General features: G+C 31.6%; 1 protein-coding gene across 3 annotated transcripts in view; it reads left to right on the forward strand.

Moving 5' to 3' along the window:
* DNAJB14 (DnaJ heat shock protein family (Hsp40) member B14) overlaps positions 1-11759 on the forward strand; it is a 50605-nt gene extending 38846 nt beyond the window's left edge. The window contains exons 4-9 of one of the 3 annotated variants that reach the window (XM_036026040.1): positions 4445-4630; positions 6213-6307; positions 7052-7161; positions 7998-8170; positions 10236-10363; positions 11293-11759. In XM_036026040.1, the coding sequence (XP_035881933.1) occupies positions 4445-4630; positions 6213-6307; positions 7052-7161; positions 7998-8170; positions 10236-10360 (689 nt within the window). In that variant the 3' untranslated portion in view covers positions 10361-10363; positions 11293-11759. Of the gene's footprint in view, positions 1-4444; positions 4631-6212; positions 6308-7051; positions 7162-7997; positions 8171-10235; positions 11226-11292 lie in introns of those variants that run through there. The other 2 variants (XM_028506069.2, XM_028506071.2) reach the window with 2 other exon arrangements.
* The last annotated feature ends 5218 nt before the right edge of the window (positions 11760-16977 follow it).

Below are 16977 nucleotides of genomic sequence, written 5' to 3' on the forward strand. Positions count from 1 at the left end.
GAGTCATAAGGCAGTTTCGCTTTAAATTTTTTGAGAAACTTCCATACTGTTTTCCGTAGTGGCTGCACCAATCTGCCTACCTACCAACAGTGCACAAAGGTTTCCTTTTCTCCACATCCTTGCTAGCACTTGTCATTTGTGGATTTATTGATGACAGCCATTCTGACAGACGTGAGATAATATTTCATTGTGATTTTAATGTGCATTTCTCTCAAAATTAGTGACCTTATTGACAAAATTGAGCACCTTTTCATATGTCTATCACCTTCTCTATGTCCTTTTTGGAAAAGTGTCTCATTCAGGTCCTTTACCTGTTTTTAAATTGAATTGTTGGTTTGGTTTGGTTTGGTTTGAAGTAGTATGAGTTCTGTATAAATTTAGAATATTAACTTTTTATCGGATATATCATTGGTGAATATGTTCCCCCATTTAGTAGGTTGTCTCTTCATTTCTTTGATGGTTTCCTTTGCTATGCAAAAGTTTTCAGTTTGATGTTTAACAAAACTTGTATAGGATTTGTATGCTGAAAGCTATACAATACTAATGAAAGAAATCAGAAGATCTAAATATAATAATTGTTCATTGATTGGAAGAGTCAAAAAAAGTAAAAATATCAAGTCTCTACAAATTGATACATATACTTAACACAGTGCCTGTTAGAATCCTACCTAGCAGGACTTTTTTATAAATAAAATCAAGTTTATTCTAAAACTCATATGGAAAGGCAAAGAATCTGAAAAAATAAAAAAAGTTTATTAAAAGAATAGAGTAGGAGTAATCAGTATACCTGATTTGAGGGCTTACTTTATAGCTACAGTTATTAAAAGTGTGTGGTATTGAGAGAGTGATAGACTTCAGTCTGGGGACCCCAGATGTAGACCCATACAAATATACCCAGTTGCTATTTTACAGTGGCGCAAAAGCAATTTACTAGAGGAAAGACAGCCTTTTTAGCAAATGGTTTTGGAGTAATTGGATATTCATAGGTCTCATGCTTAATACAAGAATGAACTCAAAATGAATCATGAATGTAAATTTAGAACACTTTTTGAAGTGTTGGCAAAAAATGGGAGCAACTCCTTAGGATCTTGGGCTAGGCAATGATTTATACAGAAGGTAAAGTTACTAAGTTGGACTTCATTAAAACTTTTTAAAGTTTTGCTTGGCGGTTTGCTCTGCCAAGACTCTATGAAAAGGATGAAAAGACAAACAGCAGGAAGGGAGAAAAAATTTGCCAAACACATAGCTGACAAAGGACTAATATCTGGAATATGTAAAGAATTCTCCAAACTCAAATTTAAAAAATTGACAGTTCTGTTAGGAAATAGGTAAGAAACAAGAAGAGACATTCCACTAAAGATGATATACAAATGGCAACTAAGCATATGAAAATATTCTTAACATCCATTCATTAGCCATTAGAAATAATGCAAAGTAAAACTAAAATGAGATATCATTACATACCTATCAGAATGGCTGAAGTAAAAAATAGTGAAAATACCAACTACTGCTGTGGATACAGAGAAACTGTATCACTCATACATTGTTGATGGGATGTAAAATGACAGTTACTCTGTTAAACAGTTTGACAACTTGTCATAAAAACTAAGTATTCAGATTCCTTTGCAGCCTAGCAATTGCACTCCTGGGCACTTATCACAAATAAGTGCAAATTAATGTTTACACATAAACCTGTACCAAAGACTAGAAACTTGAGATGCTGTTCAGTGGGTGAGTGATAAAACAACAATATATCCATACTGTGAAATAAAAAGCAATGAACTATATTGTTTTTACAAAACAACCTGGATCAATCCCCAAATAATTATGCTGGTTGGAAAAAGCAAATCTCAAAAGGTTTTATGTGGCTTATATCCTGCATTATTTCACTTATGTAACATTCTTGAGATGCTGAAATTATAGAAATAAGGACTAGATTAGTGGTTGTCAGGGGTTAAAGAGGGGGTGGAGGGGTAGGAAGTGGGGAGGGCGATAAAATGGCAACATGAGGGTGGTGACGGAAATATTCTATATCCTGATTGTACCAATGTCAGTACCCTATATCACACTGTACTATAATTTTACTAGATATTACCATTGGGAGAAATTTGAACAGGTCTGTATTACTCATTTCTTACAACTTTATGTGAATCTAAAGCTATTTCAAAATAAGAAAAGTTTAATTAAAGAGAAGTAAATAAAGGGAAAATGTCTTTTTGTGAAGTAACTGAGCCAGTACTAGAAATGTATCTTGTAAGCTATTTGAATACCGAAATAAATTTTGAATTTCATTCTCTAAATAATAAGGAACTGAAAAAATTTTTGATTATGGTATAGCACAAAGTAAGTTAATAGAAAATTAGCACATTGGATGGAATAAATTTTCTTACATGTCTCTAATTATGTATTATGAAAGTATTTCACAAGTATCTTATAAAATATCTTAACATTTGGAATTTTTTTAGAATACTTTTTTTAATTGTATTTTTTCCCATTACCAATTATCCCTCTTTATCCTCTTCCACTTACACCCATTCCTGGAATTAAAAAAAAAAAAATGCAAAGCCTTAAAAATAGAATTGGGTTGACAATATATTATTACTTTACAAAGTAAAAACATTATGAAATTACCTGAAATAGTCCATTTAGTGAATAGAGGTTAAACTCTAAAGCTGATATTATTACTCAGAGTACAACTTTGGCAGATATTGATAGACGGGGTTTTTTTGTTTGTTTGTTTGTTTTTTTTTTTTTAGGTTATAGGTTAATACCTTGGTGGTGTTTGCAAGTGCATTGTTGGGCTTTCTGCTTATACTTTCCCACTGAAACAACTTTATAAATAATGGCTACATTTCTAAGTCATAGATCTATTTGAGAATATAAAGAAAGTTTTGGACCATCTCCTCAAATAAATGGATCATTCACCTAATTTTTCATGCATTAGGGTTCCCATACCATCTGAGACCTATCTCTGAAATCCAGGTTTAAGAAGCCCTATCAGAAGAAAGTTCCAGAGTATCTGTATTTAATTAATTTCAATGTGATACGTGATCAGCCCCAAACAACTACCTAATGAGTGTCTATTTGCTTCACAGTACCTATGGCAGCAATCACATGGGATTCAAAAAGTATTTTTAAAATATCTCATATTGCAAGAGGCTTATGTGATGTAGTTTAAGAAGCAAGCTATATTTATGAAATGTTTAATTATTAGAAATGTCAGAATGAGAATAGGGTAGTTCTGCTTTTAGATGAAAGCATTACACTTTTATAAATTACCTCAGGAAGATATTTTGATAACGAATGTACCATTGCCTCTTTTTAAAATAATTTTTAAAAATTCTTCAATTACAGTTGACGTACCATATTATGTTGGTTTCAGGTGTACAATATAGCGATTATAAATTTATATAACTATGAAATGATCACCCCCTATACCATTGCCTGTTTTGGATTCAGGAGCATGAGATGGGAGGTAGAATTCTTAAAAATAAATATTATGAAAGTAACAAAGTGAGAGGGTAAAACTAAAGATCATCTGGATTTATTCAAAAACAAATTTGGACTTTATGTTGAACCATGGGGATAATGCAGTGAAAACATAGACACAGTCCTTACCCTCATGGAGTTTACAGTTTTGTTTTGTTTTTTTGTTTGTTTGTTTGTTTAAAGATTTTATTTATTTATTTTTAGAGAGGGAAGGGAAGGAGAGAGAGAGAGAAACACCAATGTGCAGTTGCTGGGGGCCATGGCCTGCAACCTAGGCATGTGCCCTGACTGGGAATCGAACCTGCGATGCCTGGTTCGCAGCTTGCGCTCAATCCACTGACCTATGCCAGCCAGGGCGAGTTTACAGTTTTAAGAGGGATAAATTTTTCAGGAATAGAATGCAGAATAGCTGCAACGTGCAAAATAAGATTTATGATGTAGGTTGCATACAGTGTACTTGCTGTGCTAAAAGAAATTGACCTTGAACAAGTTCCCTAATCTTTGTGAACCTTAGGCAACTCATCTGTACAGTGGGTATAATAATGGATAATATAATAAGGTTTGGGGTCCATGGGTTGGGTTCAGAGCCCAGCAGTTGGTAGCTAGCTACTGCTATTATTATAGGTTTGAACCATACTAATGAATTGACTAGATTAGGATACTCAAAAATGAAGAAGCAGGATATTAGGATATAGAGCACAATAGTAAGAAAGTAAAATCAACATTCCTTTATATTTAAGGTAGGAGGGATACTTGACTGTGTAGTATAAAAATTGTATTGGGAGGTAATAATATGTGTAATTGCAAGCAAGTATAATACCTTTAAAAGAAATTGTTACTGTTTTATTAATTAGCCTCAAGTAGTTTTTGTTGTTAATATGACAGTTTTTTTTATATGGGGTAGTCTTAAAATGTAAAAACTTTGCTTATCAACTTTTACTCATTACTTTTGCAGAGATTGGAAATGCTTATGCTATTTTAAGCAATCCAGAAAAACGAAAACAATATGACCTCACAGGCAATGAAGAACAAGCATGTAATCACCAAAACAATGGTAGATTTAATTTCCATAGAGGTTGTGAAGCTGATATAACTCCAGAAGACTTGTTTAATATATTTTTCGGTGGTGGATTTCCTTCAGGTATTTTAATGTTAATTGTAAATATTATATTTTTCAAAGCTAAAGATTCTTACCTCCATATAGGTTACTTAGAGATTCATCTACCTTCTTCCCTACATTTCTTACATTATTATTATCCTGTGATGGTTTGAAGGTAGAAGAAAATGTTAGACTCATTACATTTGCTATAAATCTGCCTTTTTCCTAGAACATATTTTAATTGAAAATACAAAGAAATGAAGAGTACAGATATTCTGTATTTTATGTAAAGCTGAAGAAAGGATATGTAAGTAGGAAATCCAGTGGCAATGTCTTAGTTAAGTGCTATTATGACTGTGGATAACTATTTGACATTGGTTCCTTGGGGATCTTTGTAGATATTTTATTATAATATTGTCAGTTGCTAATTTGGATAAATGTAGAGGTGTTTTCCATTGACATACTATTAAAATATCTGATTTGTAGGTTATATAAAAAGTGGGTTTTTAAAATTATGTTAAGATAGAAATAATTACTGCAGGCTATCAAAATAAAATATTATAGAGGTACTACTAAATGAATAGATTTTATAATAGCATAAGTAGTACTAAACTCTGCTTACATTTACTGTGAGTCGTTGTGTGGAAATTAATTTTCTTTAAGAGCAGTTCCTCTAAAGTGTTCAAAATTAAAGCTCCAGTCTTTTTTTTTTTTTTTTTTTTTACAACATTTCCTTATGTTTTAAAGTTAAACATCCCATTCAAAATTAGGGTAATTTTTATAAACTTAGCATTGTAATTTGGTCTGGTGGCCCTGTCCTAATATTACTGAGAAAGGTGATGGTCATTAATAGGACATTTTATAAAGAATCCTGGTAGGGAAGATGATGTATAAATACAAATTATTGACTGAAAAATATAACCTGTATTTTGAAATATTAGGATATATAATTACCTCTCAAAAATATTCAGAATAATAATTCTGACTAATAATATGTTAGGAACGATCAAAAGTCTTTCAGGTAATAGTAAATTTTCTGATAGTTTTTTCACAGTTCGTTTGCTTTTTTAACATAGCTTACTTTGTCAGTTGTAGCCATTTCTGGTTGGTCACCTTATTTGAAAACAACTTGAATGTCCATCAGAAGGAGAATAGTCAAATAAATTGTGGTCCACCTCTACCATAGTGTATTCTACAGATGTTTTTTTTTCTTTCCAAAAATAAATTAGATCACTGTCTTTTGATTTTTAGAGGTATTTGTGATTAGTAGATAAATGCAGAAAGCAGAGTTTCAGAGTAATGATCTAAGGTTTGTAAAAACAACCAACCACAATGAAAGTTCTTCATGTATACATATTAGGAAAGAACTTGTATTCAAGTTTTCATGAAAAAATTAATTTTTAAAGGAGGCAAAGTCTGGGAAGAATCATTTCTGTCCACCTTTCACTCACAAAAAGAGAAGACAATAAGCTTTCACTATTCAATAATGCATTATTTTAGTAATTTTTAAAAATTAAATGTTCAAAGTATAAATAAAAATTTAAAATATTTTCTTTGTAAAGGAAAATATAATTTTTTATCATAATTGCTCTCCCTAATTTAACCTTGCTTTTAATTTTTCTAGGTAGCGTACATTCGTTTTCAAATGGGCGAGCTGGTTATAGCCAACAGCATCAGCATCGACATAGTGGACATGAAAGAGAAGAGGAAAGAGGAGATGTATGTTTATGATACGATTACAAATTGTAAAATGGCAAATTTCAGTTCTGAAAAAGCAATTAGAGCTGTCTGAAAATAGAGCAAGTATTGACTAGAATGTCCCTTAGAGATATTAGGGGAGCACGTGTAGAAGTCAAGGTGGACAGTGATTGAGCAATATGACACCTTTAAATGTGTTTTTCTGTGATTCTAATGAAGGTAACCCGCAGTGTGTATATTTTGAAGGTTATGTCTTATTGTTGGTCCTAAAGAATTTAGATTTTACACTGGAAAACTTAAATTGGATGTAACTTTCCTTGTTTTAATGCAGTTATACCTAATTGCATACAGCAATTAAATCACATGAAGTAGAAAGGTAAGTGGAAAGCGCACTAGACTATAAATTAAAAGGCCTGGGCCCTCACTCTGCCACTCATCAGCTTCCATGTTCTACCCCTCAAATCCAAAGTAAAAGTGCACCTGCTGCATATTTGATAGGGTCTATGAGTGTGAGAGAGGGAACTCCTGGTCTGTAAAATAAGATTAGGTTGTATTAATGTTTTCCAAATCAGGATCACTAGGTGAAGCACCTGGAAAGCTGTATTTTAAGAACCACCTGAGCAAGTTGGTATGTTCGGACAGATTTGAAAACACTGAATCAGATCTCAAATACCATTTCTGCCTCTAAAAATGTATGATAGCTGATGGATTATTGACAAGTACAGTTATATTACAGTTTTTTGTTCTTTGATGATTTCTTTATAGGGAGGTTTTTCTGTGTTTATTCAGCTGATGCCGATTATTGTATTGATCCTCGTGTCATTACTAAGTCAATTGATGGTCTCTAATCCTCCTTATTCCTTACATCCCAGATCGTAAGTAACTAAGTAACGTTTTACAAAAAAGAATTACAATTGTTTCTTACTTGGCTTTCCTTAAAAGGCCTTGTGCTTTTTTCAGCTTTTAAGTGCCATATCTTCTATTACTGTAAGTGTATATCAGATTTTAAAATGCCTAATTTTTAAAATAGTTACTCAAGTGATAAAACATTATGTTGTTAGTTTACATCTTTTCCATTGTGGATAAAGACTGAAGTGCTATACTATTTAAATTTGATAGCAATTAATGTAATATGTTGACATTAAAGACAAAAATAGAATTTCCATTAATCTCACATAGATTTTTGTTATTAAGGGGAAATTGATTTCACTCTTCTGTCTGTAAAATATTGATGAAATAAAAATTTCTTTTATATGAAGTATTTTTCCATAAAATACTTTATATATAAGGTGTGTGCATACAAGAAATTTAATGCATCTATTCTAGAAACTTCACTATAATAATGGTATTTAGGTTCAAGAGAACCTATAGGAGACTTTATAAGATCATACTGCCAGTGATTTTACAGTATTAAAAACATTGGTCTAAAAATAAGAGATAACTTTATATTTCTTTCAAGTAAGATTTATGTTAACTAAAAATTAAGAGAAGTTACAAGAACATACTGTATCAAAATGATTGTTAAAAAATATGATTACTTCTTTATGACATGAATGATAGTGGTTGGTGATGTGAAATAATGTAAATAAATGATTACCAGTAATGACTTTTTAATTATTTTTCATTATTTTGTTAGCTTGGTTTATTTATACTAGCAGATCAGAATGTACAGTTTTAATTAAAAATAATGAGCAAGCATTTTCTTTTACAGTGGATCAGGACAAACTATTAAAATGCAGACAGAAAACTTGGGTGTTGTTTATTATGTCAACAAGGACTTTAAAAATGAATATAAAGGAATGTTATTACAAAAGGTTGAAAAAAGTGTGGAAGAAGATTATGTGACTAATATTCGAAATAATTGCTGGAAAGAAAGACAACAGAGTAAGTTTATCAAATGCTTAATATTTAAAAACGTATTCAAAGTCTTGGGAATTGATAACTGCAGGTTTCCCTACTCAAGGAATAGTCTAGAATTGCCTAGTACATAATCAGAGCTCAATACTTAAATGAGATAGAATGTTTTAATATACATTCATCCTATAACAGTATTTTGCATATAGCAAGGATTTAAATGGTATTTGTGGGGATTTTTGTCATCAGTAATATTTTTGAGGTTTGAATATGGACTAGATATTAGATAATGGTATTGTATCATTGTTAAATTTCAATTTGAAAATTGTATTGTGGTTATATAAGAGAAAGCAATTGTTCTTAAAAACATGCTGAAGTAATTAGGAATGAAAGGCCATGATATCTGTAACTTATTCTCAAATGTTTCTACAAAGTTATAATATCACCACAACAATAACAACAGGCTTTATTGTAGAGATAGCTAAAGCAAATTTGACAAAATGTGAAGAACTAATCAAAGTAAAGGGTTTTAGGGTATTCATTGTAGTACTCTTGTGTAGGCTTGAGATTTTCAAAATAAAATTCAAACCCTGGCTGGCGTAGCTTAGTGGATTGAGCGTGGGCTGCTAACCGGCGTCGCAGGTTCGATTCTCAACCAGGGTACATGCCTGTGTTGCAGGCCATAACCCCCAGCAACCGCACATTGATGTTTCTCTCTCTCTGTCTCTCTCTCTATCTCCCTCCCTTCCCTCTCTAAAAATAAATAAATCTAAAAAAAAATAAAATAAAAAATAAATAAAATTCAAGCTCAGCACATCTATGTTAGTGGTTTTAAATGAAGATGAAAATGGGGAGGGACTCTATAACATTAATTAATCTATTGATTTAATGTTTCACTTGTTAAGATGAGATTCACTTGTTAAGACAATAATTAATTTATTGTTCTATAAGTTAATATCAAAAAGGTTATTGTCCAATGTATATTCTTTTGCCAGGGTTTTTCTGTTTTAAATTCACTTCCAACACTTTGTAATGCCTAGATTGGTAAAATAGTTATTTTATAAAATACAATAATTTGAGTTAATGGAAAGAATATTAGACTAGGAGTGGGAGATTTTGATTGGAATCTAGATTCTACCATATACTATCCCTGTGAACTTTGGATTAATATACCTCATTTGGGAAGAATCAGCTGCAAATGGATTTTTTAAGTGCCTCATTTGTTAATTAAAGAGGTGAACTGATTTATTTAGTTGTTAAAATCCAAGCCTGATTTGATTGCATAAAGATCATTTTTGAAGATCTTTAAAAATAGGTAACACTCTTACTTTTGAGTATCTTATTTGTAGTCCTGACTAATTATCTCTACTGTGGTCACTGTTTTCCATTTTTTCCCTTTTTTTGTTTCATCCCCTCTAAGCACTGCTACCCTTTGGAAGTGTTAACAAACAATGAAATGGCTGAGAATAACAGGAAAATAAGAGACAACTTCCCTGAAGAATGTTTGATTTCTAGTTCATTTACTTTTCTTTAGTAAAAAAATGCATTCCACATACTGAAGGCAGCCTCAGAAGTACTTATTTGGTGAATATCACTACTATGATTGTAGTGTAAGCTTTTTTTCTCATTTGTGTTCCTTCAGTAAGGGGTGTGTGTGTGTGTGTGTTTTAATTCAAGAAAACTCAAAAAGATTTCAAAATTTTCTTCCAAGTCTTGGCATAATTAAGTAACATGAAACCTTAACAAAAGGTCACAGCAAAAACAAACAGTAGCAGTACTGAATAGCATAGGATATCTTTAGGATAAGGAGTCAAGATGATGCTTTAGAGCAGTTCTTAAACCATTGGGGACTGGAGTGGAGGGAAGAGGTTGGTAGGATTCTATCCTTGCTTCTTTTCCTGAACAGCTCTGTGTTTTTTACATGCTAGGTTTCCAAATGGCTTTTAAAGGTAGCAATTGGATTTTTCCCTATTTTTAGAAAGTCAGTTAACAGAAGTATTTGAAGGGCTTCTATCTATGAAACATCATTTAGGTTAAAGCAACTCAGTGATCTAAATTATTATTTACTTAGCAAAGTATTTTTGTTTGTTAACAGAAACAGATATGCAATACGCAGCAAAAGTGTACCGAGATGAGCGACTTCGAAGAAAGGCAGAAGCCTTGAGCATGGATAACTGTAAAGAATTGGAGCGGCTAACCAGTCTTTATAAAGGAGGATGAACTGTAATTTTATTTATATCTTTTAGCATACTATTTATTTTTTCTGTGAATTTAGTTTCATCATGAGAGCTAAAGAAGATTTGTTAGTAAAAACTAAACTAAATTAGTTGGTCCCTGAAATCTTGGACTGTTTATAACCTACTGACTCCTTTAAATAATAAGAAACTAAAAACTAAAATATTTTAGTTATGCTTCTGTAAGCTTATCTGATTACTAAGTAAAAAGGTCTAAAGAAAGGATTGTCACACCTGTAGCAGTTTCCAATTTTAGTGATTCTCCATTTTTTCCCTTATGTAAATATTTATGGAATGATCATTTTGTGTGTATATACAGGTTATTGCCTTTTTTTAAATGTGAATTCTTTTAGTGTTTAGCTCTATGAGACACTTCAGTTTAAACTGATGGAATAAATGTTCTATGAGAAAATTACATGTTCCTTGTCAGATGTCAAATGTGTGGAGTTTAAATAATGAAACTTTTCCAAAAGAAAAAACAAAAGCTGTTTAACTTTGTGTGAAATCTTATAGCATTATTACCTATTTTAATATTGCCATTATATTTAAAAATATATATTGAGAGAAATGAACTGGTGTAGAGTATCAGTTTGCTACTTATTTAGTTTTATTCATTGCAAAGCCATGCATAGAATGAAATGCTATACTGATAGATTTTAAAGAAAATATGAGGAAATGGCTATATAGATACTAAACATAAAGGGTCTTTAACAGTAAGTGGCAGTTTGTCATTTGCAATTTCAATTATTAAAATACCCCCAAATGTTCATATAAAGGGGAGGACAAAAAAGTAGGTTTATAGTTGTAGTACAAATAAGTAATACAGTAATTAGTGGATAATGATTCAAGAATAAACTCCGTTTCATGTACTCACAACTATAAACCTACTTTTGCCAACCCCTGTATATGTCTTTGAAGGCTGCTAAATTTATGAAGATGACCTACCTGTTCCCCCTTACCGGCGTGGAAAATTATAGTTTCCTCTTAGTGATCATTTAAACAGAACCCAAAAGTAAATAGATTCTTCTACAACTAAGTAATAGGAAAAAAATTACTACTTTGCTTTGTGCCTTTTTACCTTATTGCCAACTTTTAAACATGTAAGTAGATCACAGCACACTTACTTGATCAGGGCATGATCTTTTTGGCCACCTGCAACAGTGAGCAGAAACAGCAGCAGGTAGAATAGTGATTCATAGCAAGCTATCCTTATAAAATTCTGACCTAAAATCTATTCACCATTGAGTAATTCATTTAATCCTGTAGGAATAAACTCCTTGTAGTCAAATCCATAATATAAATTTGAAAAATCAGCTGGAAATTGAAGTATTTAGTGCCTATATTGGGTATGAAACTAGTTGATTTCTAATCTTGTGTTTAACATTGTAATATTTTAATAATTTTGTTTTGTACTCAGTAGAACATGAATACATCTTTTATAGGTTTTTTTTTAATATGAGAGAATGCTAGTTAAAGTTGCTGTATTCCTTTGTTCAAAGATTTTTTTCTGAATGTAGTTAATCTATAGCATCTGTCGAAACTGTTACAATGACCATTCTTTTAAAAATATTTTCTTGTGTCCCTTTTCTGGATGAATCAATAGAAATACCTAATTGAGTTAGTAGGTTAAACTAAACTATGTATTGTCCTAGGAAAACTGAACAGCTTAACCAACTTTCTTTTCTTTTAGAAATGCCACCTTTAAAAAAATAATAGTGCTTAAAAGAAAATACAATTTTAAATATTTTCTTGAGCTTGTAGAATGAATTTTTAAAAAAGAAAATCAATTTTTAAAAAAGAATCCATCAGAATGGTTCACAAAACATTCTGATTGTGAAAGTTTGTATGCATCAGAAAACTTATAAATGAAAAATTTCATCCATTTATTTTTCCATTATATTGGGATATTTACATGACTGTGGTTGATGCTTATAGGAGTTGACTCTTGTTGACTGATTCTTTTTCCCTTAATCCTGGCTTTAAGGCTATAGATGAAGTTATCAAAATAAGTGAAATTATGTATTAAGAAGTTATACTTGGCTTTGGACAGTATTATTATATTGTATTTCACATACCTTACTGCATTCCATTACATTTCATAAAATGTTGGGGGAAGTGTGTTTGATAATATTTTCAAACAATTTTGAGAAATGACTGAGTGCCTGACAATTTAAGCTACATATAAAATATGCAAGTAAAGATTAAGTCCTTAATGTTACCTATATTATGGTGTGAAAGCCCAACTAAGTATGTTAGAATTGGGGGGTTAATTCTACAAAATAAGAAAACTTTTTAGCTATCTTAACATGTGAGATTTCCATATTTTTTGCTACTTTTAAAAATCCCAACATTTTGTCATCTTAGTTTTACCTATATGAGCTTTGCAATGTCATTTGTAAATTTGTATTGTTTATTTTAATCATTGTCTAAAAGCCCTCATTCTTTAAGTGTCGCTTTACTAGCTTTTCTTAACTGTATTTTAGAAGTTTTATAGCAATTATATTTATTAATGCTTTACATTTTTATCCCTTCTACACATATACACAAGCATCATTGTCCTTGTGAGGATTTAGGAGGAATAAATAATACCTTTTCTTCTACTGTTTTTGATCCCTTAGTTCTCAAATAAATGCTAGTCATTTGCAAGTTTCAGAATTTATTTTAATGAAATCTGAGAATTTATTTCTCAACAATGAAAAATTTCAAATTATAGTCCATCCAGTGAGTGAAAACAATATATTTTGGAAACATTTGAATGCTGAAATAGGTATTTGTTTCATAATCATTACATGCTTATTTATGATTTATAAAGATTTGGTTGAGAAAAGAAAGTCCTTTCTCATATGTATATACCAAGGCATTACAGCACTCTTCTTTTGTGTCAGCTCAGGTGGTCCCAGAACAGGAATGTGAAATTCCAGCCCTTTACTTTAATTGCACTTTTATGCTTACATTTCTTCCTGTTAAGTCTTCAGCTACACTAGTATGTAAAATAGTAACCAAGAAAACTGATTAACATCTTGATGTCCCTTTGTTGATTTGCAGTATTTTTAAATTCAGCTATTAATTTAATATACATGACATGTTAATATTACTTATGTATTCCTGCATACTCTTTAAAAATAAATAAATCTCCCACCTTTGTTAAGGCAGTGAAATATTTCTTGATGTTGGCCTGAGGTCCAAATGAACCATTTTTCCAGTTCAGTAAGCATTGCATTAAAGAACTAAATGGTTCAAAAGGATAATTTGTGCACTTGTTTAGCTTCCACATATGAAGCTTGGCTTTAGTATTACCCATATTACCATCTTCATACTAAGTGATGCAAACTAAAAGGGTTTCATAATCTTTTCTTCTCAGAAGAGAAAAACTTCTGAAAATGAACAATATAAATCAGAATTTTAATCTTTACTAAATAGTTAAAAAGCCTTGTCTACCAACCACATTGGACTACACATAGTAAAAATCCATAAATTTTTCTATAAACCAGTAAGAAAGAAAAGAGTCATCTAATAACAACATCCTAACAAAAAGTGGGTAGAATGAGGATTTTCAAAGAATTCTTGCATATCCCTTCAATAATCTGGCAGGCAACACAGTCCTAGAATTCAGACTTTCCTTTTGGTTTTACTACTATTTAAATAGATATTTTCATATAAATGGAAACATTTTCCCTCAAAGGTTAATTCAAAACATACTCCTTATATTAAGGATTTTGTAACCACATTTTTTTTTGTAAATTCCGTGTGTAACTTTTTCCTTTTGGTACGTGATTCCTTATTTATTATCTGCTGGTTTTGGGGCCAATAGATTTGTGAATATTCTGTGGATGTCTCCGTGTATAGCTGTATATAATATTTTTTCCAGCTAATACCTCAAATGTGTGATTATGTTATACCACACTACGTTTGCACAGAGCAGGGCTTCCATTAGCAGCGGATATTCCCATTTCTAACTTTGAAAGTCAGCCCACAGAATTTCATTGGTGTGAATTCTGTTAATATTTTTCGTATTTTAAAACAGATTCCTGTTGTAAGGCCCGTACTTCAAATATAATTATATCTTCCTATATCTAGCAATCTGGAAATATGTAGGTGGTAAGAAGTATTCCTTGAAATGTCTTAGTTTAATTTATTATTGAAAATTGGGATTACTGGTTGCCAAACTGTCTAGTAACTGCATAGCAGATGACACCCGGCATGAATGTGAGCAAGTCTCATTCACTTCAGCAGGAGAATTGGGACATTCCAATCTGATATCCTAACTTTGCCACTTGAGAGCACCACTAAAATGGTGGGACTTTTTCAGTGACATTGGAGTATTTTAAGTATCAATTTCAAAATGAAATTTTTTGAGTTGGATAACTATGCCAAGGAGAAGAAACTCGCACATAAATGATACCTTGTAACTTATTTGTATTAAGAAATGCTTCTTACATATATGTTTGTGTTTTTGTTTGTGTATTGCTACATAGACTTTCCATTTAAGTCATGTATGTTTAAAAGCTGCAGGTCACTTTCAAGGTGTCATGGAATTTTAATGGAAGCCTTGTATTAGTTAACGAAGTGAGACTGGTATAGGAAATCTTAACTTTGTCTATAATGGATTCTAAATTATACATTTAGATTTAAAAATGAAATGTCTGATTGTAAAATATTTAACGTTATATCAGACTTAATAAAATAAAATTTTCTGTGTGAGAACTCTTAAAGAAAATGAATTTGATTTTTAATGTTCTGAGTGATTTATGATTTTTTGTCTTTCAGTCTCTGCAGTTTATCTCAATATATGAATAAAAAGGTCTGTTCTCACTCTACAGGATTTGTTATCATGTTTTATACTCTTACTAAGTTATTTTTTTCTTTCAGCCATTCAATAAATGTATGAATACCTGCTATATCCCAGGCAGGGAGCTAAGTAATTAATCACTGAACAAGACAAAAAACCTTATAAAGTTTATATCTAGCAAGGAAGGTAAATGTCAAGTAAATAACTAATTATAATTATGATGAATGCTATAAAGAAAATTACAAGGTACAGGTGACAGCATATATCTAGAAGACTTAACCCACTTTGGGAGGACCAGGGAAGATTTCTCTGACAAAGTAAGCGGAGACTGACACCCAAAAGATAAGAGTAGGAGTAAGGCGAATTCTAGAGAAATGTTTGGGGCAGAGTGTGTTAAATTGATAAAAATCATAGAAACTTTATGGCAGTGAAAACAATTTGTATGAGTATGGCATAAGGAAGCCAGGGAAAGTTAGAGAATTAAAAGAAGATAGGGGCCAGATTCCGTAAGACCATGTATAAACCATGAAGGTGATCATTGGACTTTTAAGTCAGCAGAAAACCTTTGTGGTTTTTAAGGAAGTAATTATGAGATTTGGGTTTTTTAAGTATCATTTTAGTTGCTGTGTAGAGAAGAGTGAAGGGCAAAAGTGAATGTAAGAGGATAGGAATTGTCAAAGGAGAGATGATCGTGGCTTGGACCAGAGTAGGAATCTAGATCAGTAAATGATTTTGAGAGATATCCAGAAGGTGGAATCAAGGGAATTATTTGATTGATTGAATTTTGGATAAATAGAAACAAAATTAAAACTTTTCAAAATTTTGGCTATAGAGGGAATAGAGAAAAAGGGTGGTAGCTGGGAGAGAATGTGCTTTCTAAAGGAGGCTTTTTTTTTTCAATTATTTATTACATGAGACCTTACTACTTACTACATGGGAGAATATCTTAACTAATTTTTTATTCTAGTATAAAGGGGCAAGTAGAAAATGAAAGAGTGAAGATAGGGAAAAAGGGATAATAGCATTAAATACCTGATATGTCCAGAGGATATAGGATCCACTGTCAAAATGGAAAAATTACTTTAAGAGACGCCACCAGCATTCTTTCAGAAGGGAATATACAGAGGATGGGTACAAATGCAGGTAGATATGTAGTGTTGGTAGGATAATGGTATGGCTCGCACTTTCCCGATGAAATAGTTTGTTAAATTATTGGTGGAGGGAGAGGGAAGAAGGATAAAAAGAAGCTTAGAAAGAAGACAGTTTGAAGAAGTCATTTTCACTGAGTCAGATGACTAGCAAACAAGTGGGATTTTTGTGGGTTTCAGGTTAGTAACAGAATTTACAATATGTATAATAATCACGATCAAAGGCAAATACATACAAGAAAAGCAGTGGCTCAACCAGTATAAAGCTTGTACAAAAGTTAAAAGGCAAAAGTATGAAGATCATGTGTAATTACAACAATAAATTAAGGGATACACATAAACACACCCAAAAGAACTAAAAATAGTGACAAGTGGATGAATATGGAGGGGAGAGCAAAAATTGTAGTGACCACTATAAAGATAGTTTGGCATATAGAAAGCACATAATAACCACAATCCAAAAGCCTACAAGAGGTATAAGAGGTATACATGAAATAAGGAGACAGGATTCCAAGCACAACATTAGAGAAAGTCATCAACATAAAGAAAGAGAATAAGAAAAGAACAGATAACTATAAAAATCATCAGAAAGCATTAATAAAATGTCAATACTACATACTTGTCAATAATTACTTTAACTGTAAATGCACTAAATGTCCCAAACAA

The sequence above is a fragment of the Phyllostomus discolor genome, chromosome 1, assembly GCF_004126475.2.
Source record: "Phyllostomus discolor isolate MPI-MPIP mPhyDis1 chromosome 1, mPhyDis1.pri.v3, whole genome shotgun sequence".
Taxonomy (NCBI): domain Eukaryota; kingdom Metazoa; phylum Chordata; class Mammalia; order Chiroptera; family Phyllostomidae; genus Phyllostomus; species Phyllostomus discolor.